At 29.1% G+C, this 25,705-nt stretch overlaps 1 protein-coding gene across 1 annotated transcript in view; it reads right to left on the reverse strand.

Annotated features, from left to right (window-relative positions):
* Positions 1–25,705, reverse strand: part of LOC132932152 (protein Wnt-2) — a 63,853-nt gene that overhangs the window by 18,080 nt on the left and 20,068 nt on the right. Inside the window, exon 2 of the mRNA XM_060998388.1 lies at positions 17,192–17,412. Coding sequence (XP_060854371.1) covers positions 17,192–17,412 — 221 coding nt within the window. The remainder of the gene's footprint in view (positions 1–17,191; positions 17,413–25,705) is intronic.

The raw sequence follows: 25,705 nt of genomic DNA on the forward strand, positions 1-25,705 counted from the left end.
TTAATGTGGACACAATACACAATATGGTGTATAAATAATAATTATATTTTATTATAATTTAAAGACTTGACAGTTTAGGTATTAATGTGTTATGCATTAAAATATTAAATACAATTTCGCGTTTGAATGGATAAATTAATACTAACTATATAATATGTAAGTACTTATATTATATTTATATTAAACGACTATTGAGACTTGGGTACTTAATTTTATCAGAGCTTTAAATAAACACATAATATAATATATTTTGCACTTACACAGTTGCACGTATGTCAATATTGAACTCCCAAATGGGTTCTTAACGAGTATACAAGAAAAAAAACAAATTTTTATCAACCTAGAATTTAAAACTACACACGGTTTTATAGTAAATCATATTTTCATCCGATGATTCGACGATTGTGTTATGTATTTACTGTTATATTGTAATGTCGTATAAAATAATACAACAAAAAATGTAGATAGTATTTTAAAATTGTAATATACAAATTTGTATACGCGTGTAACGTTTACTGTAAAACGTTAAATAATTCGTAAAAATTAATCATACGATTCAAATGTCTAAAATCAGTTTGTTATAATATTGTATTGACAATATGTAAATGTGATTGTTCACGGAGTTTGGCTAAAATATTTCAATAGTATACATAATACATATTGTATAAAAATATAAAAATCACGATTAAACATTTTTTTAATGCTTTTGAAAGTACGGTGGCGTGAAATAATTTATATGCAATAATAATTAATGTACGTATTTACGAATGTAATTAACGGTGGTGTCCCAGCATTATTAGTATGCAGATAAACTATTAAAATAAATGCATAAAAAAAACGACTATAGGAATTTGCAACCGATGGGTGTATTATAAATATATTATATATGCATTATATAAACCGATATTTGAACCATATTATAATAGTTGATTCTACGTTTAAATTAATTAATTTATACGTAGGTATGTTTAGGCGTAAACGGAGAGTAATGTATATATTGTCTAGTTAATAAAATTCAGTATAGTTTAATTTTTACATGGTCGATGCCGATAAATAATCGAATCATGTCAACGCCATTAGTTATATAATTGTAAATGTGAACAAAATATATTATACTTTATAGTATATATTATTATATATACCAGACATTATGACATTATATATTGTTTGAAAAGTAAATTGAGCATTTTATTTAGTGTTATATCGTCGGAAATACGTTATACAGTTTCAAGTTAGTACCTGTCAGGTATAACAAATTGTTAAGCTAACCGCTCATAGATTAGCTCAAATGATGTACACTACAAGAATACAGAAAATACAGAAACGTGTACTCGTAAATATGCAATAAAAAAAACAAAGTATTTATTTTATAATATCGTCATAATATTATTGTATTTATTATTGTATTCGTATAATGGCTTTTTCTTATTACGCTAATTTCTATCCTCAATGACATTATGCAATTATTCGTTTGAAGTTTTAAACTAAACCTTTAATCGTATAAATAAAAATAATAAAAATAACATAAATAACGAATGTGGAAATGTAGAATTTATGTTATATAAAAAAAAATGTTTCTGTTACAATATATTAATAATCAAAATAAGACGAATACGAATACAGAGACTGCAGATGGGACTCGTTACGCTCACTTCAACGCAGAATTTATTATATCGGTGTGTTGCGTGCAGTCATTCAGTTTAAGAACACTGAACAATGATAAATTATATCATTCACTGCTATAAACGATTTTGAGTGGTATACATTTAACTCGGTTAAAACCACAGTCAATGATACTTCTTCACAACCGTTCAACGGTTGATGGTATTTTTTTTTGTATACGCTTGGGAAACTGTACTGCAAAAATGGAAAAATTATCACTTCATATTAGTGACTATAATAGACTTGATACTCACGAGCCACGAAAAAGTAAAAATTTAAAAAAAAAAACTGTTCCATCGAAAGACAATCGTTTTTGCACAAAACCGACAGCCGAATAATTATCGTTCTATAAAGTCAAACATTCAAACATTTTTAAGAATATATTTTACAAAATACAAAACTGCTGTGCGTAAATTCATCGACCTCGGTACATTGAGCAGTGAGCACTATGCATGACATAAACTTGACGTACAAACGTACCGTATAGGATATTATCTATTTGTGGATCGGGAACGTTATTATATGTACTAAATACTAATATATTATAATCGAATATCGATCGGAGGTCTGCTTCGTATGCGCTTAGAATCACAACAGTTTGTCGTTATTGTGGAAACGTACGCGGCTTTAACGGACATTATTATTATGTATATAGAAGATCACGATTATATATTATCTTTAACCGAGTTAAAAGCATAAGTGCGTTAAAACGGTTACGATTCGACCGCATCATCGCGCCGTCCGTCCCGTAGTGGTAATAATAACGTAATAATAATAATTGAGACAAAACAAATGGCCTTCTCCCTCCTCTTCCCCCCCAACCACGCCACTGGCAACACTTTCTCTACCATCCCCCGCATCCCGACGTGTATACCGTACAGTGTATATATATAATGCACAATATAACAATATAATATATAGTAATGCCCCGCGTCTTGAAAACACACGTCCGCGTCGTCTCTTTTTCGATCGGAGACGATAAATTTGGAATTTTATTGCGGCCTAGTTATAATAGCAGGTATATATATATATATTATGTGTACACGCACGAGCGTGCGACCCCGCGGAGAGGATATTAATATGCTCTCGCGCGGTCGTCCCGTAAAGAGATAATAATATTATAGCTGCCACTATTGCGCGCGGCGGACACGATGATGCGGGAGACGCGCGCGGGGAACGCGATGCGGACGGTCCAGACTTTCAATTACCGCGTAGATAATGAAAAACCAGTTATACACTACTATGCCATACGCATATATACATACGTATAATAATAATAATAATAATAATGCACGCATCGAATGTGTGTAATTGCGTTTTTGTTTTGTTTTTCGTTACTTATCTCTCTTTGTGCGGGAGATGATGACGCGCCCGAGAGAGAGAGAGAGCGAAAGAGATTATGATACTATAGCCGATGCCAGCCGGGGGGCCCTCGCGCGCGACGCTCTAAGTGCTCTCGTCCACAGTCCATATAATATTATGCTGTCGTCGTCCAGCCGACTTCCGAGTGCAGTATATGATATCCTTTGTAATGTACGACTCGGCTGCTCGTGTTTAATATCAATAATCGCCATTATTATAATATATAGTATTTCGCGTGCGGATTCGAATTTTTTGTCGTATACTCAACGTTTTCATCCATATCGTTTGACTTGATGATATTGGTCCGCGAACTCGTCCTGCAGCACTGTAATATGACGAGATATAGATATGACCAACGAACGAATACTACGCCGAGGGCTCGAATACAACAGTTGTCTCCCCGACAGCTTCAACAGACTCCTCGGGCCTACCAGGTGGCCGACCTGTAGGTTATATGCTCGAAATCGTCGTCCCGGGCAGTCGGTTCAAGTCCAAGCGGCAAATCAAAAGAGCTCGAACTTTGTCTCCGTCTCGTAGACGATGTCTGCCACGGTACGATTAAGAAGCGGTTTATTAAGTTATGCGTACAGTTCTAATGTGATGTTATAGGTTTTTATATTGTACAGATAAAATGTTATTATATAGTTCTATTACGGCGGTTTCACAAACTGTGAAACGGACCTCCCTTAGTAGACGGTATTATAATATATTTAAAATAAAAGATACATAATAAATATGTAAATAATACAGTTACATTGTCAAGTTAATTCAATTAACTAATTATTAGTGAAACAATTAGTAATTTATTTAGAGCTTTTAGCGCATTACGGATGGATGGGATTTCAGATAATTAAATTGCGTTATTCTAGATACATTTGTTTCGTAATTTAATCATTTTATTCTGGACTATCGTGTCCATGGTCTGAAACTTCAAACTATCCAGATTCTATAACCTATAATAAGTATGATACTTTACCATTAGATCGGAATTTACTAATACATAGTACCTATTAATTTTTATTACAACATTATAGATTATTATTGTCATTTTCTGTACTTTGTCCAATTTCCATATCGAATAACTCAAAACTTATAATTTTAAACATTAGGTAGGTAAATATGTTTAAGAATAATGGATAGTTGCAGGAATTTGTGGTAAAACAAAAGAAGCTTTTTCGCCGAACATTCCAGATAAAAAATGTATACTCTTCTTGGTACAATAGGAAATAATATATTAACGTTGACTCCGGTTTGTATTATACCCGACAAATTAATAGCTATTGTACATCAAAATTATACGGTTAAGGCTGCCGGACCCATCTAATTATTAGGCAGAAAAAATGTTTAGGCGATTTCCAGTTACGTGGCGGCGTGGCGCGATGATGGCCATATACAATAAGTCTCGCGGAAAATAAATAAAACCATATCAACAATTAAAAAATTTTACAAAAAATTTAATCACACCTTGTAAAACTGTTTGATTTAATCTTTTGATTTTATTTTTTTAAAAGAGAAAAACTTAACTTCGGGTAACATTAGATTTAGAGTTTTGAATTACCTTTAAAGTTTAAATAATATCAGAAAAATATATTTCAAAATACTCTAAAGAGTACGACAATATTGTTATATAGTTAGACTCAAATACAACATCTGAGTTTAGAGTTTTTTAAAATCGGTGTGTATAATCTGTATAAAGTATCATATTTCAAATATAAAAATAGATATTATCAAAATCTGACTATTTTATAAGGCATGTGAGGCAAGTTTTTGTATAACTAAATAAGTGATCTGTCCGTTCCGATATCTATTTTACTATGATGTATAATTTTGCACGTCTGACTACAGAAATACGCATCATATTCAAATTATTAACGGCCTTTGAAGGATCAGCTAAATATTAAAATAAGAAATAGCTGATAAAAATGGCATGACATTATTTCAAATCTTACTTAGCCAAATTCATTTGACGTCAAAATTCTAACATAAATTATTCATTTCGAGGATTATCATATATATTATAATTACCGGCCACAAAAAATAATAATACTATTTATTATATTTTTCAAATGTTTTATATTTTTTTTTTCTAAGGTTACTAACTTCATTATTTATTTTGTATAGTTGTTAACCTCTTGTTAACATCTTTAAAAATATATTTTATGAATTCAAGATTGTTATAAATTATCTAAATAAACCATAAAACTAAAAGTACTTAGGTATATTCTTGGAATTAAATAATTTCCGATTTTATGGTAATTGGTAGACGGTAGTCTCATGATAATCAGGAAGTACTTAGTATAGTTGTATTTATATAAAGTAAAACAAATATTTGAATATTCCTGATTTAAAAATTAAAATACGAGAACATAAATTATTATCAAAGGTATGCAGCATTGCAACTGATATGGTTTTGATTGTTATTATACGATGTCCATAATTTATTTTGATACATTTTAATCTGTCTACAGAAGTACTTAACAAAAATTGAAACATCGTGTCGTCAAAATGAATATTCGATAATTAAAACTTTCGTGTTTTTTGAAAATTAATCTATGCAATAAAATTAAAGCAATAACGGCTTCCTTTGATTAACAGATAACTTCTCGTAGAATCGTTAGTATATTCCCGAATACCGATTTTATGTTTAATTAATGTTAATATTAATTAAATGATTATTTTAATTTTATCAATTATAATAACACTTGTATTAATATCGTCTATATTTTATTACTGTGACGAGTTATAAAGCTTGAAATTAAATAACCTTTTTGGGCTTTTAATGTTTTTGAGTAAAGCAATATCATTATATATTATTTCAGAATTTATATTTCAACAAAAGTAAACCCATTTATACAATTATGCATATTACATAATGCATATCAATTAAAAATTACACTCGCTGTGCTCATACGTCACTAAAATTATTCATTTCACTGTTACACTAATACTTTTATAGAATGTATCCACAGCGGGAGTAATGTAATTAAATTTTGTTTTATGAATATATCATTTTGTTCAATGTAAAAGTTTAATGAATGGTTACAAATTGTGATAGTCTTGAACTTACCGTCTCGAAGAATATTACTCATTGAACTTTTTAACCATTGAAAATTATGACATAAAACACTTGAGTAGTTGAGTATATACCACAGCCAGCCATTAAAACTTATTCCAACTCAAACGACTAAGTTTTGAGACGTGTACTGATATGGCCACTAGCTAGTTATGAAAATTATTTTTATTGACTAACTAGATCATGTGTGAGAAAATAACGATACAAATTTTTTTAACGAAATTTTATAAGCTGAAAAAATGTTTAAATCAATAATAAGTCATTGAAATTTAAAAAAAAATCCTTGAAATCGATTAGGTTTATCGAAAAATAGACTAGATTTTTTTAAGCAATTATACAATTTACGGGCTTTTAGTACTTGCCAAAAATCACTGAAAATCTCTCAAAAAAGAAGCTTTAGGTGTTTTTCATTACGTTTTCTCGAGAAACAAATACACACTCACTCTGTATATAATATGTATTTTCCTTCGCAACAATACGAAATACTTTGCTGACTGTTTGTTCGGATAACATCGGCTGTGACTGTCAAATCGACTGCGTTACGATAACGAAATAACGATTTACTGACAAGTAAAATAATATGATTCAATATACAGTATCGTGTCTATATATATACGCACAAACAATGTGCGTATAATATATAACCTACACCTACAACATATAATATTTATATATATATAAGGCCTATTATATTATAGTGTTTGATTTCATATACGAAAATGTAGGTCATCGCGTCTGGATGGTATAGTTGCATATTATAATTATTATACATAATGTCGTGTTACACTAAAAGCCAAACGACTTTTAAGATGACGTTGTCGGATGGAATCAAATAACGATACAACGGCTTTCACGTACTCGTGACTCTTAGTTTATAGTAATGATATAAGCGACGTACACCTATACATGTTATATAATAGTATGGGACGTTTAAGTTATTATTTATATAAATGTCGTGGCGTGTCGGCGGGCGAGTTTTCGAAGCGTTTTATTCGTTAATGCCGGCGAGCACGCGTTCAGTTTCGTGTCACTTCTTCGGACTACGGGTGTCCGCAATCGGGATTTCATTAGACGCGCGTGTATCGTAACGATCGAGCTTTCGCCCCCCCGTGAACATCGGTCGTGTATATGATGGCGTTTACGGTGTCGGTCGATATAATACAGTGTCCCGCCAGTCTATGTCCCTGCACACACCACTACAATCGGCAGATACGTGTGATAAATATATTCAAGTCAACCACAGTAGTTAGCGTTTAATCGATAATCGCTTTAAATTATTCTTTTAAGCGGCATGTCATATTTACCGTGGTTAATGTAATTTTTTACTTTTTTATATTAAATTTAAACACAAAATCGTAATCGCATTTAGTTCAATAAAATAGAACTCTTGTAAATGTTACATCGTGCACATAATATTATTATTTACAAATCTAGATAGGGTTCGACAATTGACTATGGTTGCGCCGAACGATGTACATAATGCGTACTAGGGTTATTTAAATATGGAAATAATGATAATCATCGAATTTAAAAAATCATTCCTATAGAACGGTGATCGGTTCATGACAATATTTTTAAAATATTTTTTTTTAGTTTTTAAATTCTTAGTGGAGCGATGAATGTATTGATTTTTCAATGATATGTGTGCTTTTTATGTGAAGTCGAAAAGAATGCATCAATTTTCAACTTTAAGGGTGATTTTGGTTAGCAAATTGGATCTTATATTTTAAACATACAATAATATTTTCAGCAAAAACGCATTCAGTTCGCTGTTTTATTAATGGTAAAATAAATTACTTTACCTAATATATAGTAATATAAAAAGCATAAAATATATACTTAGAGATGGACCGTCTTCAATCAGAACCGTTTTTTGCACATAATATGATATATCTTTGAATTCTAATTTAATTAATATATTCGTAACAGCGGCCCACTCAAAATTACCATACAGTAGAGAGGTAACTACTTGCCACAATTTTATTTTATTTTAAAAAGCTAATAAAAATAATAAAATATAGTTGATGAATATTAGTATTACTAAGGATAACCAGGATATATTATTTTCAACGGAAACCTGTTGAACAAGATTTTTTAGACGAAACTCCATTACTATAATATATAACCTATGATGGTACTTAGGTTAATATCTATGTACCAATGTATGCATACATATACATATATACATTGCAAACGTGGTGTTTTGTTTTGTTTAATTGAAAATATTGCCATTATCGTTTGTCGGGTCAATTTTTTTCCTCTTTCAGCCAACGCGGTTAAGCCATTCTCTGTGGATATCGCGAGCGATCAAGACTTTAGACAATGCTTATTGTTGTACATGTTATTATTATTACTATTATTACGTACGGCTTATATATAGCTCGTGTTTATCCCGCACACGCCATACCTCGTGTATACTAAATAAATGGGTACACAAACGCGAATATATTATAAGTATATATGATATTATTATTATTATTATTATAGATATAAAGAACAAAATATTCTTTAGCGACGGTCCAATTAAAAAAACACGCGATCCACGTGCAATTCGTGTATCCAATACACCTAACCTACCTATATTAAACAACAACACAAGCAAGTATAATATAATGTATTGTTTAGAACACATGTCGTTTATAAAATTATTTAATGTGGTTTCACGACAACGGACGGATGCTAATATAAAAATCGTAAACGCCGAGACAAACGGATCGCTGATCGGGCGCTATCAATATTATCAAAACAATTAAGACGTACATAATAGCTGTATACTATACGGTGCTCAAAACTAGAGTTTTAATTTTACATAAATCTTAATGTACATTTTGATATGTTTAGATTGTTTAGAATGAATACCCCCAAAACATATGCGTGTCAACACATAGCAGAATCAAGTCGATTTTTCCAATTTTCAGTTTTTTTTTTTTTTTAAAATGATAAATAATAATCATACCTTATTTATAAATTCTAAATTTAAATACCAAATTGTATATAAAAAAAAAAATACGTGGCATTTTTAAGGTCATTTTTGTGGAAAAATGTATTTTTTAAGGGGATTTATGGCTATTTTTTAGAGCATATTTGTATGGTTTTAAGTGCACCTAAATCCAGGCCCTAGTCATAGGTAATAAATGTATGCACCGTTGTTTTAGGACTAATACGTCCCGCGTTCAACTTTCGTCTTTCGTCCCGACAAATCCGCACAGTATCCAATTTGGTCGGCCACGATAATATGTAATACGCATTATAATATAGCTGACAGCTGTATATGTAGTATATGCAATAAATGCGATTAATACTATGCAACGATTGTGCACAACAATACTGAATGATGAACAAAACGGGTGGCATAGTATTATGGGAGTCCAATAAAGAAGTTCACTAATACTTATTGCTGCGTTAATAAAAATACTTTGAATAGTTTTGTAACAGACTTGTAGATTAATAATAGGAACGTCTGATAAGATTAAATTAAAACGAAAAGGGGTGTGAGGGAAAAACCGTATAATATCAAATAACTGTATTTTTATCGTTTGTGACCATGACAACATTTTGATATAGAACGAATAAAAAATAATAATAATATAGTAAAATAAACTTTTAGTTGAATCATCCCTTGTTATTGTTCAACAAATTATGGAGTTCTATGGAAATAATATTTCCATCTAACACTAGTGCTCTACTTATAGTCAATTTTAAACGATCGATACACCAATAAGACGAGCTGCAGAAGGTAGGCTGCTGGTTACAGGTCCGCGGCAATCTGCAGCAGATAGAATACGTCGTAATCGAAACGGTTAGAAGTTCAGCTGTAATTTCACTTCCAGGAAACTCTGCCCGCAGATTCCATCCGAGAAAAGAGAAACAAAAATCTTAATACAACAAAGAAAAAAAAAACAATAACACAAAACAGCGGTCTGGAACGAAAACGAATTTTAATAGCATGTGTGTATTATGGGTATAAAATATATAACACCTGTGAGGAAAAAAAAACCGAGTCGAAAAAAAAAGAATATACGAATAAAAATTACGTGAAAAAAATGTATATAAAGGTACCAACAGAAGTTTATGGGCCTTCCCGCTTCGTCGTAGCACACGGTGGGAGAAGACTATAATACATGTAATAATATGTAATAATATAATATATATATTTATTTATATATATATACACACACACATAGCACACACGAGAATCGAACGCAGAGACGCGCAATCGACATATGTGCTAATGGATAAGCCGCGACTTTTATGACAACCATTAAAAACACATATACATCTATATATATATGTATACACGACTCCGTATAATTCCGTTGTAATAGCACGAGACCCATCGATATTATATACATGTATCGTATACTAATTTAGCACCGTAAAATATCACGTGTATATCACCTCTATGTGCGTATATATAGATATAATAATAAATAACACTAATATTATAAATCTAAGACGTACCTACACCGAAACTCAAACGACGGAGGACAACACATTTTAGTGTCCGTACTACCGCCGCCGCCGCTGCTCGTCGTGGTGAACACCGACCCAGCATAAAATATTATTAGGCATTACAGTACACGTATACATATATATATATATATATATTATTATTATACACAATATACATATTATTATAGGTATTTATTTTATACTTAACCGTATACTAGCGAAACCCGGGTAGGAGGTGTTAATACGACGCAACACACTCGTAAATGACCAGTCGCGTCGAGTGTTTTCTCGGCGGAATTAGGTTGGTAAATATTGGTCGAAAAACTCGAAAACCATTGTGTCGTTTCGAGAGTCCCGCGAGGAGTAGGTAGGTACAATATAATATCATCAAGTGGTGTACGCGTGTGCTGTGTGCGCTGTAGTATGTGCATGATTGTATATAGACACTCGTGACGTGATATATAATACGTCCTTTATTACGACGACGAGGTGTCTTATAAACGAATGTGTGAATATTTGTAGCCGGCAGATCGTCACTAGGCGGAAATATTGCCGTTCGTACAAATTTCATAAATATATAGTACGAACTAAAAAAATGTTTGAAAAAAAACGCCAATACATACATAGATATTTTCCGATCGATAAAATAAATTTAGGTCATATAACCACTCCGATCGTATATATGATGACTTATATTAATACACATATTATAATCATTGATAAAATGGTTTTGTCGTGATGAGAAACGTGTAGTTGGTTATTTTAGACTAGCTTATTGTAGACAATTTTTATACACGATTTTTTTTAAACCATCACTGAAAGAATTTTCTGAAATGTTAAAAACATTTTTTTTTTCTAATAAGAACAAGTACCTAATTAATAGATGGCAACGAGAACAATTTCCCAGGATTCTCATAGATGAATTGTCCAATATGATTAAATAACATTTTTTTATTGCGTAGTTACTGTATTCTTTATAACCAATCATATAATAGATACATTTTAAGACAAACTTAAGAGATAAAAATAGTATGACGTATAAGTATCACAATATCATTTACCGATCGTTACCAAACCGTACTTTCGATATTTGTTTGCTTTAAAAATATTAATATTTAATACTATTTTTTCCATAGAAGATGGCGAGGGTCGATGATGTTTTATAATAATTTTTATTGTATCAAATATTTTGATAATTTACATCATTTTAGTCACTTAGTAATAATTAATGATTCCAGATATAGGTATACATACATTTTTATACAATTACTTAACTGTTATATTAAAAATAATAAATAATTATGTTGAATGTAATGTCTGAAAAAAAATCAGAAATGTAATATATTCAGATTTTCTGTATGCATTATTAAAGGAAAGTGAACAATGAGTTTACTAACGGTGATTCGTGTCTCATAATATTGTAATAAATGATAATATTATAGTCTTTGGATAAAGTAATAAGGATTAATAATAATGGAGTGCAAAATAATATATTGAAAGTGGGTATTTAAGCCGAATACGTTTCACACACTATTAAAACTGCAGGTAAGATTAGGTTCACTATACGTAAAAGTATTATGAGACCGTATGGATTTTGTTCTTAATACAAACCAAACTTTATTTAAATGCTGCAATTAAGGTTCATACAATTATGGAAAAACTTAACGACTTTTAAACTTATTTGTAGTAAAAATAAATCTGCAGATTACTGAAATTAAGAAGTAAATATATAGTAAAATTAAAAAGGCCTACGTTATACCTGCAAAATATCGACGATTACTATTCGGATAATAATATTTTTATGATTTACGTAATTTATATTTGACCACATTATTTTATCACGAGGGGTTTGTATGAAACTGTGTAATATAATTATGGGATAATAATTATTATTTATTGCAATAAACAGATTTCGAATTTCCGAATAAACACACATTATTAACGATTGGATACTCGATGTCCCGTATAATGTGTTTATTTTGTTAAAAACAATTTTATGTTTACACAACGAATAGAGAAACATTTTGTCATTTTAGAATTTATATTTAAATATCTAAAAACACATATACACTTTTCTTAATAATTGTTCATTTCATCCTCTATTTTGTGTAGGTATTCCTACCTAGTCTGTTTATAATTTACACAATACTGTTATTGACACAAATTTTACATTTTAACCTAATGAAGTCATTAAATAGTAAATAATAATAATTAAAATATTATATTACATAATATTCGTCCCAATAATACAATGAAAAAAAAAACAATTTTTCCATGATATGATAAATAATAATATGAGCGGTGTAACCAACGTGAAATAACTTAAAGTGAAAATTAATAATTGGGATAATTTATTATCAGATACTAATAATTTATTTCTGTATTTTAGTTGGTAAAATATGATAATATTATACGTTGTTATTTAAATTTATATTTTTTGTTTAAGAGCATATTTTTAATAAACATTAATAGTTAAGTTATTTTATTCATCCTAAGTTTTCTATATTCTATTTTTTTTTTCATTTATGGCAATTTATATGCGCATGAAAGTGTAAACATAAATTACATAAATACAGACCATTAAAAAGTAATATCATAAAAAAAGATATATATCTAATGACATTCGAAACTTTCAAATGCTTCTATATTTTGAGCAAATGACACTTGAGTTATAATTCTTTCGTCAAAATCGTTTAAATATACAAGATATACGACTACTAAGTAGATACATCGTAAACAAATTCTCATTAAAAAAAATAAAATGTATTAAATCGTAAAATAATAAATTTAAAGAAAATCTAATTTATATTAAATGATTTTAACCTATTCTCCTTAGGGGGAGTGAGGTATTGACTTTACAATAATCTCGTGTCCTTTTTTACGCATATTTTTAAGAAATTCAACTTGGGATAGTAAAAAAACTTAAAAAGTCTCAGGCAGTACTTAATATTATATTAAATACACAACAGTAAAATACACATTATACTGTAAAAAGGTATTTTTTCGAACTGCAATTTAGGTGTTTTCGATGAAATTGTAATAACGAAAAAATAACTGTAATAGTACGAGTATAATGGAATGTTTACACTTTTAATTTTAAGTTAAATCTTAAAAATTGTTGGGTAAAATAAGCTCTACTCGGAATTTATTTTTTTTAAATAATATAATTTATCACTATTTCCAAGTATAAAGAATAAAGATATCAAACTCTCGGGAACATCAACCAACCCACGTCACACCCTACAGCATATCAGAAACTATCAGCACCATGATCAGCACTCTTTTCACTAGTAAAATATTGCTGAGTGTCAAAAATTCATTAAAAACCTTCTTTTTTTATGTCCAACATTTTCATCGTGATATAATTATGATAATATTGTATAAGCAATAAGCATTGAATAATTTGTAAAATTTGTAATGTAAAGTGTTTATTATACAATGTCTATTACAGGTTAGTAAATAATATACTATACGTATTGTGAAGTATAAATAATTAATTTTTAAATTTTTAATCTAACTTTGAATTGAGTTTTCTAAAAAAGTTAAAATACCGGAGAATGTAAAATCCCGGTATATCAAATAACGATTTTTATGAAGCGTTTACAAAGACAACTCAATTTGCGTTCATTATAAATATTTTATCAGTATACCTACTTAATCATTTCGAAAACATCAACTAAAGCAAAAACAATTATCTATATATATATAAAAAAATATTGATGGGTTTTTTAAAATTTATTTTTAACTGAAAAATAAGCAAACTATGTTTAGACAAACTTAAAACATGCCAATTTTTTAAAAGTATAATAAACTTATTAATAATATTATATTCACTGAATTAAATATTTTATGAATACAACATATAATATCAACAATTATAAATTAAAGTTTATTTCAGAAAGGTATTATTTTTATTATTATTGCATCAACAATCGGTATAACAATCGCAAATTTATTTAAATACATTTCTAATAATATATTGTTCCTAAATATAATTATACTAATCCATAAAATTCGATGATAGAATATTGCACATATTATATATGTATAGAGGAATATTTAAATCTCTTGAAACGATGTATTTAAACATCCTTACCCGACCACCACAGCGTATTTATTTTAATAAGACGAATAACAGAGATTATTATGTAACGTCTTTAATCTTTATAATTATATGATTATAAATTCAACAAATAATAATGAATAACTACGTACCTATGATGTGTGTTTATGTAACAAAAAACATAATATTATTTTAATAAGCGTCGTATAATATAAATTATTGCTTAATTTTACCAGCTGCTTAGGAATTTGTTTGTGGGTTGTTTTAACAGAATATTTAAGGGAATATTCGTTAACTTTAGAAGTTGTTTCAAAGTATGCAATGTCTAAACTGATAACACTAAAGTAATTTCTAACTTATGAAATTTCTACCTCCTTGGTGTATTAAATGCGCAAAGAAAATATTGCATTTAACCTTGTACGGGTGACTGAAGGAGAAAATATTTAGCGTCTTGGAATATTTTTATTTTATTTTTACTAATTTTTTTTTCAAAAAAGATTTGCATAGTCTACACTTCCGCCGCATAATAAATTTTTTTGAAAATGTGTGTTAAGACACAAAAAAACAATAATCAATTATCTCCGTCTTGCATACAGAATCTATTACAAACACTATTACGAGATACTAATAAACTATAGTGTGATCTGTGTATACGTGCACACGCTACCTATATTATGTACATAGTATTGCTTAAGTACAAATGATTTTATTTCTGGTCGAATTTTAATCACAAACGCATACATAATAATGATGTACGTTGTAGAAATACAATATATTAAAGTGTCGTTAAGCGAAACAACAACTTTATTCGCAAAAATATACGTAGGTGATGGGAACGATTTGGTTGCACGACAATAAGATTCTTTTCCAATATTGACCGATTCCAAACAAGTACATCGATGACGAATGATAATGATAATATACAGTATAGACACGTGTGTGCCCTCACCTAGCTATAGTATTTCGTACTTTTATTTCGGAGAGGGAATTTCTGCGTGTGGACAACGATAACGCCCCCTCAAACACACTACACACAAAACTTAAACCTAGAATACCGTTGAATATTAAATCGCTTATTATCTGTATATACTCTACCTATACACGTAATAGTAATATCGGCCATAGTTTTGTGTAAAATAATATAAAAACTATGATTTACATAAAAATATTTATGATAATCATTAATTAATTTCGATATTTTTCCGGAATTGCTCAAAGGTATTATTATTAATATTTATTATTATTATTTATATTATTTATATGTTTATTGGCAGTTACCGACACACTCCTCTTTACATAAATCAGACACCTCTCACACTCGTTTTTATCATGTTGTTTTTGTTGTTGTTATTATTAGTTTCTCGAACGCGAACCGGTAAGTGTTTAACATTAAACAATTCTCAACTATGTTATTTTTTTAATTTTCCAATTTTTAAATGCAACGATGCACATACAATTTGCAAGATAAGCCGAACTTTTATAGGTGCATATAAACAAAGTAATCACGGCGATTTTTAACTTTTTAAACAACGCCACATTGCGTGTAATACGTTTTTATTTCGTCACATCAATCTATTATCTATATAACGTCAATCCACAACAAAATAATATACTCCGAGCGCATCAATAAATAAGGTCATTTTAATGTACGACGATATTAAAATATATGATATTTATTGAAATTACTTATTCTGAGTAAATAGATATAAAAGTATACACTCGTATATAAATAAACATATCATATTGTATAGTTATTTATACCATATACAATATACTTATATAGTGTAGGAGGTATATATAGGCACCAATGTAATATACTATTACAACCTACTCGTCGTATTATAAAATAGGGGGTATATATAATATGTATATGATGGGCTCGTGGCGGAACGTCGAAATATTTACATTTCAAAGATACAACGGCCCCGTTAATCTCTTTTAACCTATATAAACAAACGCCGACCTCATCTACAGTCCACTGCTTACGCATATTATAATATATAATATTATGTACCTACGTATATTAATAGTATAATCGATAACCACTCTTCACGGCGTACCAAGACGTAATGTAATGTTTGTATATTATAATATAACCCAGAGACCTGATAATCACCATAAACACGGTATACACACGATATTGTTGTGCTATAATATATTTGACGAATAGACAGTGACAACAGGTCTGTATTGTAAGTCTCAATGAATCGATAATAATATTCTGCAGGCTGAAAGCGAGCGGCTGAAGAGGGTATACGAGTACTATTGAAACCGATTTCAGTGTAGGTACTTTGGCGGTTTTTTTTTTAGTGCAGCAATGTATTATGAAACATTTTTATTTTAGCACTTTTTTAGATTTTTCTATGAATATTATTATTTATTTATATTTAAAAATCCCTTATGCTTTTTAAGATGTATAGCCTACGATAAAAGAATCACTGTATAAGTAATATGTGTGTCAATTTTGTTCTGTATAATAGTGGATAGATAAGACACAAACACACATACACACACACACACACACACACACACACACACACACACACACACACATACACATTATAACACATTAGGCTTACCGGTGATTTGTAAGTGTCCAAACGGGTTGCCTTTTGACGGTCCCGTACAGTTCCACCGATGTGTACTAAACTGTTGTTGGCATTCTTGTTTGGCCATCCGTATGCCGTGACCGACGGCAGCCATCGCGTCAGGTGCAGCGGCGCAAATCCTCCGTTGACCTGCCGTCAGTCCGACTATTTTGTTGCAAATCACTTGGGCACCAAACGCGCTTGCCAATACCCTGCAATCATAAACACTTAATAACTTCCAATATCACATAAACAATAACGATTTTCACGGATTGATTGAGAGATATAGCAACAGGAGAATAAAAATTAATTTTTAATCGGAAAATATTCATTTTTACGAACGCTAAGATCTTTTACGTTGATCGCTAACATTTACATATTGTATACATAAATTGATCAGTTATAATAAATATTCTAAGCACTTAGGATAACGTCGTAAAATGTTTAATACTGATTAAACAATATCTCTCATCAAGTATTACAATTTATTACATTCAAAATAATTATCGAGCATTATCAAAATGTAAATATTTATTGTTGAACATTAATTATTGTTATGTATATAGGTAGTATCATTAATGATAATCGTTATTATTTGTATCAATAATGAATAATTTAAAAGTAAAAAAAGTTTTAATTTCTAGTCCCAAATCTTAATTATAGATATTTATATAATAGGTAATAGATATCCGAACATAATTGTTTGAACTAGGTAGTATTAGGTACCTATTATTTATTAGTAAGTATATCTTGAATTGAGTACTAAACTATTGATTAGTGATTACTAAATAAGTAGTCACCAAAATAGCATAAAAATTCAAGAAAGCATTCAATAGGTATTATAAATTGTTCGGACCAAATGTTCAATCAAACCGTATTTCGGTATCATAAAATTATAATTTTATACTTTTTTAAAAGGCTATAGCGTCAAATAGGTTTTTATATTTAAATGTTTAGGTACCTTATTTAATATTATATAAATTTGATCAAATTGCAAGTATATAACTAAAGCCATCTTTGAAAATATACTCTTGCATTAAACAAGTACAAATTGTAGATTATAGTGGCATTTATATAACATAATGACAAAAATAGCAGCTAATCAATAGGTACAATACATATTACCGTCAATTCTAAATGTCGTCAATAAATAATTACCAGTACAATAATTTCATTATTTAAGACCTAAGTTTTAGTTTGTCTGACTTCGAAATATATTCCGTATTTTAAATTTTAAAACTTCTTGGCTAGATGGCTATATTATGTATACCTTATATATATAGGTACTATTCCAGCAGTATCACACTGCATACATTTCTCATAGAGCATAGAGCATATCAATATATCACAATATATTAATAATATATAAATTTGAAGTCAACAATAATATAATAAAAAAATATATTTAATAGTCTTTGTTTAACTGAAAGCTCGTTTTTCAGTAATTAAAATCCGTAATAATATATTGGAAAGCTACTATTTATTCATTTAAAGCAACATACATAATATTACATATAATATATATGAGGTTAGAATTTATGTTATTATAGACATATATTAAACATTGTCTTATAATTTATGCGTAGTATATAGAAATAATTTTCAAGGTGGGCTACAGTTGATAGTAATTAGTAAATAATAATTGATCTGGTACCCAGCGACTTCCTACTGTTTATTAAAAATAAACTTCACAAAAACCATCATATGTCACGAGTGGTAATTATTTCATGATAAACATACCTACCTACTCATTAGTCATTAGGTTGTATTATTTATTGATTAGATGATTGAATTCCCTACATTGTTTTCCTAAATTAATTTCAGAATTCCATCTCGGCAAACGAGATTTAATTTTCCTTTCCATGTTTCCTGTTCCCTTTTCCTCTACAAACTACCTATTGCACTCTCTCTTAACACTTCTTATGCAACTAGCTAATAAGGATCCCCATTTTCCCTCCCAAGTCCCAATTATAAACTTTATTTCAATTCAATTATTAGTTACTTTTTATTAAGTTATATTGTATACTTAAATTTTTGTTTTTCTCTTCTTCTGTTTGGATGACGAAATAGTCGTTTTAATTTTAACTCAAACTTTTTCAGCGAAAATTTAATACCTATCGATACATTATGTAATGCATAATAACCATAGATAAATTATATTATATTATGTTTATGAAACCATAATAATAAAATATCAGAATATAATTAATAATGTATAGACATTTTTATTTATTTTACCTAAACTACACAGTTTATATTATTATTATTAGCATTTAAGACTTACTCGTTTTTTATGCAAAATGTAATGGACGAAGCACTGTGAAATATTATTTTGAAAAAGTGTTTTATTCTCACAGTGCGTATAGAGAAATAGAATTAACAACTTAAACAATAATCGTATAAAAAACTGTTTTATATAAGGACACTCTTATCTGTAAAATTATGAATAATAATTTTACATCTACAGCCTACCCATGTCACTTAATGTATAATTTGTGTCAGAGGGAGTTAATACAATACATACATGATACATTTGTATAAAAATCCCTAGTGGATCATCCATCCAAGACATTGTAACTAACGCAGTTTAATTATCATGCAAAATGTTTAGCTAGAAGATTCATCACACCACTCTGACCTAATTAAATTATCGACCGATGCGTTTGGAGAAAAAAAATATATTTTCCGCTTCACTAATTTATTCTTACCTAGGTAGTTTACTTTATTATTTTTTTTTTTTTGTTAAAAATTAAAAATTCTACTCTTATACCTACAATTTATAACATTAACTCGAAAATCAAATGCATATTATTTTTGTGTGATGAAATTTATAAAATTATATTACGGTGTAAAGGCTAAATAATTCAATGATTAAAAGTTGCTTTTTATTTTTTACTTCTAAACAATAAAATTATTAAGTGAATCGAATTCCTATTGTGTATTTTGATTTTTAAAACTAAATCAAGAACAAAAATAAAAATGTATTTTTACAATATTATGAACAGTAAGTTGTGAAACCATCGCACAAATCAATTAAAAATAAAAATACTCTTAAAAATCTTGTGACGAAAACTAAATAGAACAATCTTTTTATATAGAATTAGAAATAAGTAGGTAGCTGTTTCCGGAATTATATTTTAAGGATTCTATAATATTGCGTTAAGATCAATTTTTTATAAACTTGTAATTAATTGTTATTTGTTGAGCAACAATTCAATATTTCAATGTTATATCATAACATTTTATAACAAACTAATGAAACTCTTTCAGAGCGTGAAACTTTCAAGCAAATAAAATATAAAAATTATTTTATTAGATATAAAGTTTTTTATTTGATGTTTATAAAACATAAATTAGTGTAATTAAAAATGTTTTGTGTTTAATTATGTAGTTTAACGAATCATTAGTTCGTTAGACACATTTATATAAATTAGAACATAATATATACGCATAGTACGTTAATCATAATATGTATATTCGTTGGGTATGACTTTGTCTCATAAAAATAGTAATTCAAGTACATTAATTTTAGTATTGGTTGTTTTTTTTTTATTACCATGTGTAGTACATATATACCTACATTAAAAAAAACTATATACTCGTAATAGTTGAGGAGTGAAATTAATCAGCTGACTAACCAACGTAAACTTTTTTAATTAAAGTCTAAAATCTCAATAAATTTATTTTTAGAATATATGATTAAATCTTAGTTTTTATACACACGTATTATTCATCTAAATTGTCTAAAATAAGAAACAATATACCTACTCGTTATTTTGCACTGATATACAAATAATGCTTTTATTTTAATTTAATTTAATAAGGTTTGAAATTATTTTTAACTTGGGAAACTGTACGTTTAACAACGTTTAACGGTCGCGGGTATAATAAAAAAAAAAATACTTTTAAGCGTTAAAAATCTATGGAAGAAAAATCTCGTACCTTCTAAAATTAACGATATCGCTTGATTACAAAACGTATATTTACATAGATTCGTATTAGTAGTGCCGTAATAAACGATTCGAATATCCCGTGTATATAATGTAGGTGTACACTAAACGGACAGAGAAATAATAAAATAATATAACAAAAACAACTACAAAACTTACCTTTTTTTTTTTCTTGAACCGGTTATTATCAGTTCATCGAGACACTGGGTAAAAACTAAAAGGTGTCCAGCGTATCAATACATAATATACGTCTACCGAAAACACCTCGAATTGATGAAGATCTGTTTCTGTTCGAACATATAATATGCCTGTATAGTGCCGTGTAATATTTCGTACAACCGCTATGGGCGCGTTTGTATTGTCTATATTATAATATATTATACTCGTACCTATATTAGTTTTTTTTTTATTAAAAGCTATGGGCACCATATAATTAAAATTATCATCTATCCCATCCTCTCCGTGCGACGAATAAATAATTTGTACTTGTTCGCACACACATTCACCAGCTGTAATATTTCTCGACTTCTCGTTGCATAGGTATACAGTACATAACGTAGGTACGCTTAAATTATAATATTACTTATGTTAGGTAACAACTAACAACTAACAATAAACTATTATTATCATTACCCGCTATAATATAATTATGAGTGTGATATTAACACTACAACAATAACTGTATAGCGGTGTAGTGATCGTATTATGACTTATGGTCATGTTATTATACTATAATGTTCATATTAAAATATAATATAGTATAATAAATATTTTTATAGGAAATAAAACACATTTTTTATCGCTTTTATTAATTTAGTACAATTTAAATGGTAAGTAATTTATAAATATTTTTTTTTTAAATAGAGGCAAAAATTATATTAATATACAGATTAGGACTGTAGGTACCCTAATGTATTCAGAAAAAAAATTGTATTTTAGACAAATAAATCGATTCAAAGTATGTAATAAATACTGGGTCGCATTATCGAGCAGAAGTGTAACTATGTAGGTCCAATCTACAGTCGAACAAAATTTGTTTTATACATTTTTTTAGTTCATTCGTGACATAATTTTATAAAAGTAAACTAACACAAACAAAATAAAATATTCATAGACATTTTATGCTGCAAAGGAATGCTTTGATGTAATTTGTCAATGTGAAATAAATAATTGTAATCTTGTAGTCTTGTATGTAATGATTAAAAGGACTCGAGAGGGTTTTGCGTACAATTCCAATTCCTTTGAACGAACGGTCCTACATCAATCGGAATAAGTTTTGCGCTAAAAAATGTAATTATTGTATTTCAAAGTGCGATCGTTGTAAGTGGAAATTAGATAGAGAACCCAAAGTTCTGCCCGATTTGACGATATTCACAAAGAAATAATCATATACAAGGTAATACTCGTACATTGAATTAATTGCTTATAAGCTAAAATATTTAGTCTTTAATAACATTATAATTTTACAATCGATTACTTTCGTGAATAATTTATTTAAGTAGAATAATAATATTGTTACATGTTACTATTTAAGCAGTATACTCTTTAGTTATTAATCAATTTCTTGTTATTTGTTAACTATTATGAATATAATTTATTTATATAAAATTCGTAACCATAACTGGAACAAAAGTTAAACCTTAATTAAGATTGATATTGTTTATATTAGGTTCTATGGAAATTTAAATATAACTATAAAGTAAGTACATAACTTTGTTAACCTTATTAACTCTGTTTTTAGATTGTTAAAAATTATCACAAAACTTCTTATTGCTAAGGAGATATGAATTATAACATAAATATAACATAACTAAATAAGTAATTTACCAAAAATCATTTAACATTATTTTTTATTGAAAGTTTTGAATTTTACTCAAATAAATGGCATATTTTGTAATACTTTTGGAAATGACTGTGGGATGTTTACTTGGAAAACCAAACAACTTTATATGATTGAACGAACGATGTTTGAAAAGTAATATTCAAACTCATCTTAAATCCATGCGTTTGGTTCTATTGTTTTCAAACAGAAAAATTTAAAGATTTATATGTTATTAAACGACTAAAAAAATATTCTCTTCAACCGGTTTGCATTGCAACAATGCGAAATGTATAGGTAAAAAATCGGTTTAAATTTATCGTATTATGCATCGTGTATTGTTTTAATAAATAAATGTATATTCTAAAATAGTTCTTCTAACCACAAACCATTTTTTATAAATTTGTTTGCGAATAAAAAAAAATTCAGCTTGCAGTCGTACTAAATAATAATATTCTATTTTGTCAAAACCAAATATATTTTATACAATGACAGTTGATGTGCAAATAATCATGTGGGTAATACTTTAAATAGAATGCAGTATTCATTGTAGGTATTTTATAGAATTAAAACTTAATCGGCAAACTAAATAAAATTATTGATATCGAATTTGGGACATATTTTTGATCAGTAGTCTACATGCGATAGACGTAATTCATAAACACCTGTTAGGTTTTTTGTACAGCGATATGTACAACATTTCTTAATAATAAATTATTTAATATTTTACTGATTGAATAATCCGAACGAAAACCGATTGTCTGCGTAAACGAATTCAAAATGTATCATGAAAATAGATATAATAATATCATACATTGTCTAACACTGGTTTTACGCGCACAACCGATCTCGACCTCAGCTCGACTTATCCAATTTGTGAATAATACACAGAGACAATAATATAATCATATAATATCTAGCTAGGTACCTACCTAATAAGTATTATAGTATTGCTATTTGTTTCTCGCATCGGCGAACACCACACGGACGTTATTTCGATCGTTGTCCGCACGTGCAATAATCTATACAGCGAGATTCGTCGAGATATGGCGGACGCAGTAGGTACTTACTTTCGTCGTGATGTACAGTATAATTATTATAGTCACCGTTCACATGACGTTCACATTTATTTATTTGTTTTTATCACCGAGCGAATCTGAAATAAAAATGGTCGGTCGGCCGGTCTTAAAAGTATTATTATTATTTTTTCTCAGTTAAATTATATTTCCGAGGAGGCTGAAGTGTGTGCAGTGGTGCAGTTGTTGGGCTCTCTAGAATACACACACACAAATAATGTCATGTATATAATACGGTGACCGAGCGACGACGTATGTACAGCATTACAGCAATACAGCATAGGTAGGTACACGTAATAATAATATGACGTCTAGCAATTACTATATATTATTTTATATACAAATTTTGTCGTCCGCGAGTTATCGTGCGGTAATAAAACGAGAGAGAGAGAGAGAGAGAGAGAGAGAGAGAGAGAGAGAGTCAGAGAGAGAGAAAAAATACGAATAAAAACCTCGAGCGCCATAGCTAGTCTTGTGGGAATCGTTCGTGACCACCGGTGGGCGTACGGACACGACCGCGACGACGACCAGGACGTCCGTCGCTAATTGACGTGGAGAGACAGCGGCGCGCACCTTTTTACAATAATATCACATAATAATATAATATATTACGAACGCTGCCGGATTAGAGCCACCGGCAGTTGTACGTAAAAATAAAAACAAAACAAAAACAAACGCTTGACGGTATACGATATTATCGTCATTATTAATTGTCATGTCCGAATGATGTCAGTGTGATGTCACCGACCGATATAGGTACTCGTATAGTCGCTCTCGTCGCGCTCGAAATCGAATTCCTGTAGATCGATTAATATTCCGGAGCACATATAATACAAACGGCCGAAATGTCATTCATAATATTATCTCGCGAAAGGTGTAGTACGAAATATCGTACACCATTCACATAAATAATATGCATATTTCCGATACTATATAGATGCCTGTGAGCAGTGTATAATATAATATATAATATATTAGATATAGATATCACAACACCTTGACAATTTTCGTCAAGTTTCGTACTCCTCTTCAGCCACCAAATATAACATATATATATATATATATATATCTAAAATTTAATTATGCTTTTTAAGTCTCGTCAAATCCTTTAATGTACATAACTTTAAGACGGCTATACAATCGGCATGCGTACGCATATATATAATATTATGTGTCCCTCAATACAACTATGTCTCGGAAAACGATTGTAGTTTTTTGCTTTGCATCGTTGGTATTTTGTTTTATTGTTTAACATCGTGGGCATATTTATACACTTCTTACTCTTTTGCGATTCTAGAATAATTGTACTACTAAAACCATAAGAACTATATGACTAAAAACTTCAATCTATAGCTTCATTACTTCGTCCTCAGAAAGATTATTTTTTTCTGAAAATGCAGTTGATATATAAACGTACATTCAATATTAAACTATATAATATAATTATGGTTAGGTTAGGTATGTACATATCAATATGCATTTACTTTATAATATTATTAATATTGAAATAATATAGAGTGCCATCTTAATTCGAAATGAGATGCTATATATATATATATAAATATCATAGACTATAGTATAGTATATATAATAGAGAAATACAAATATTGTAAACTCGTAGAATATTTCCCGACGTTACCTATAAAATACAACCTATGTA

The sequence above is a fragment of the Rhopalosiphum padi genome, chromosome 1 (genome assembly GCF_020882245.1).
Source record: "Rhopalosiphum padi isolate XX-2018 chromosome 1, ASM2088224v1, whole genome shotgun sequence".
NCBI lineage: Eukaryota > Metazoa > Arthropoda > Insecta > Hemiptera > Aphididae > Rhopalosiphum > Rhopalosiphum padi.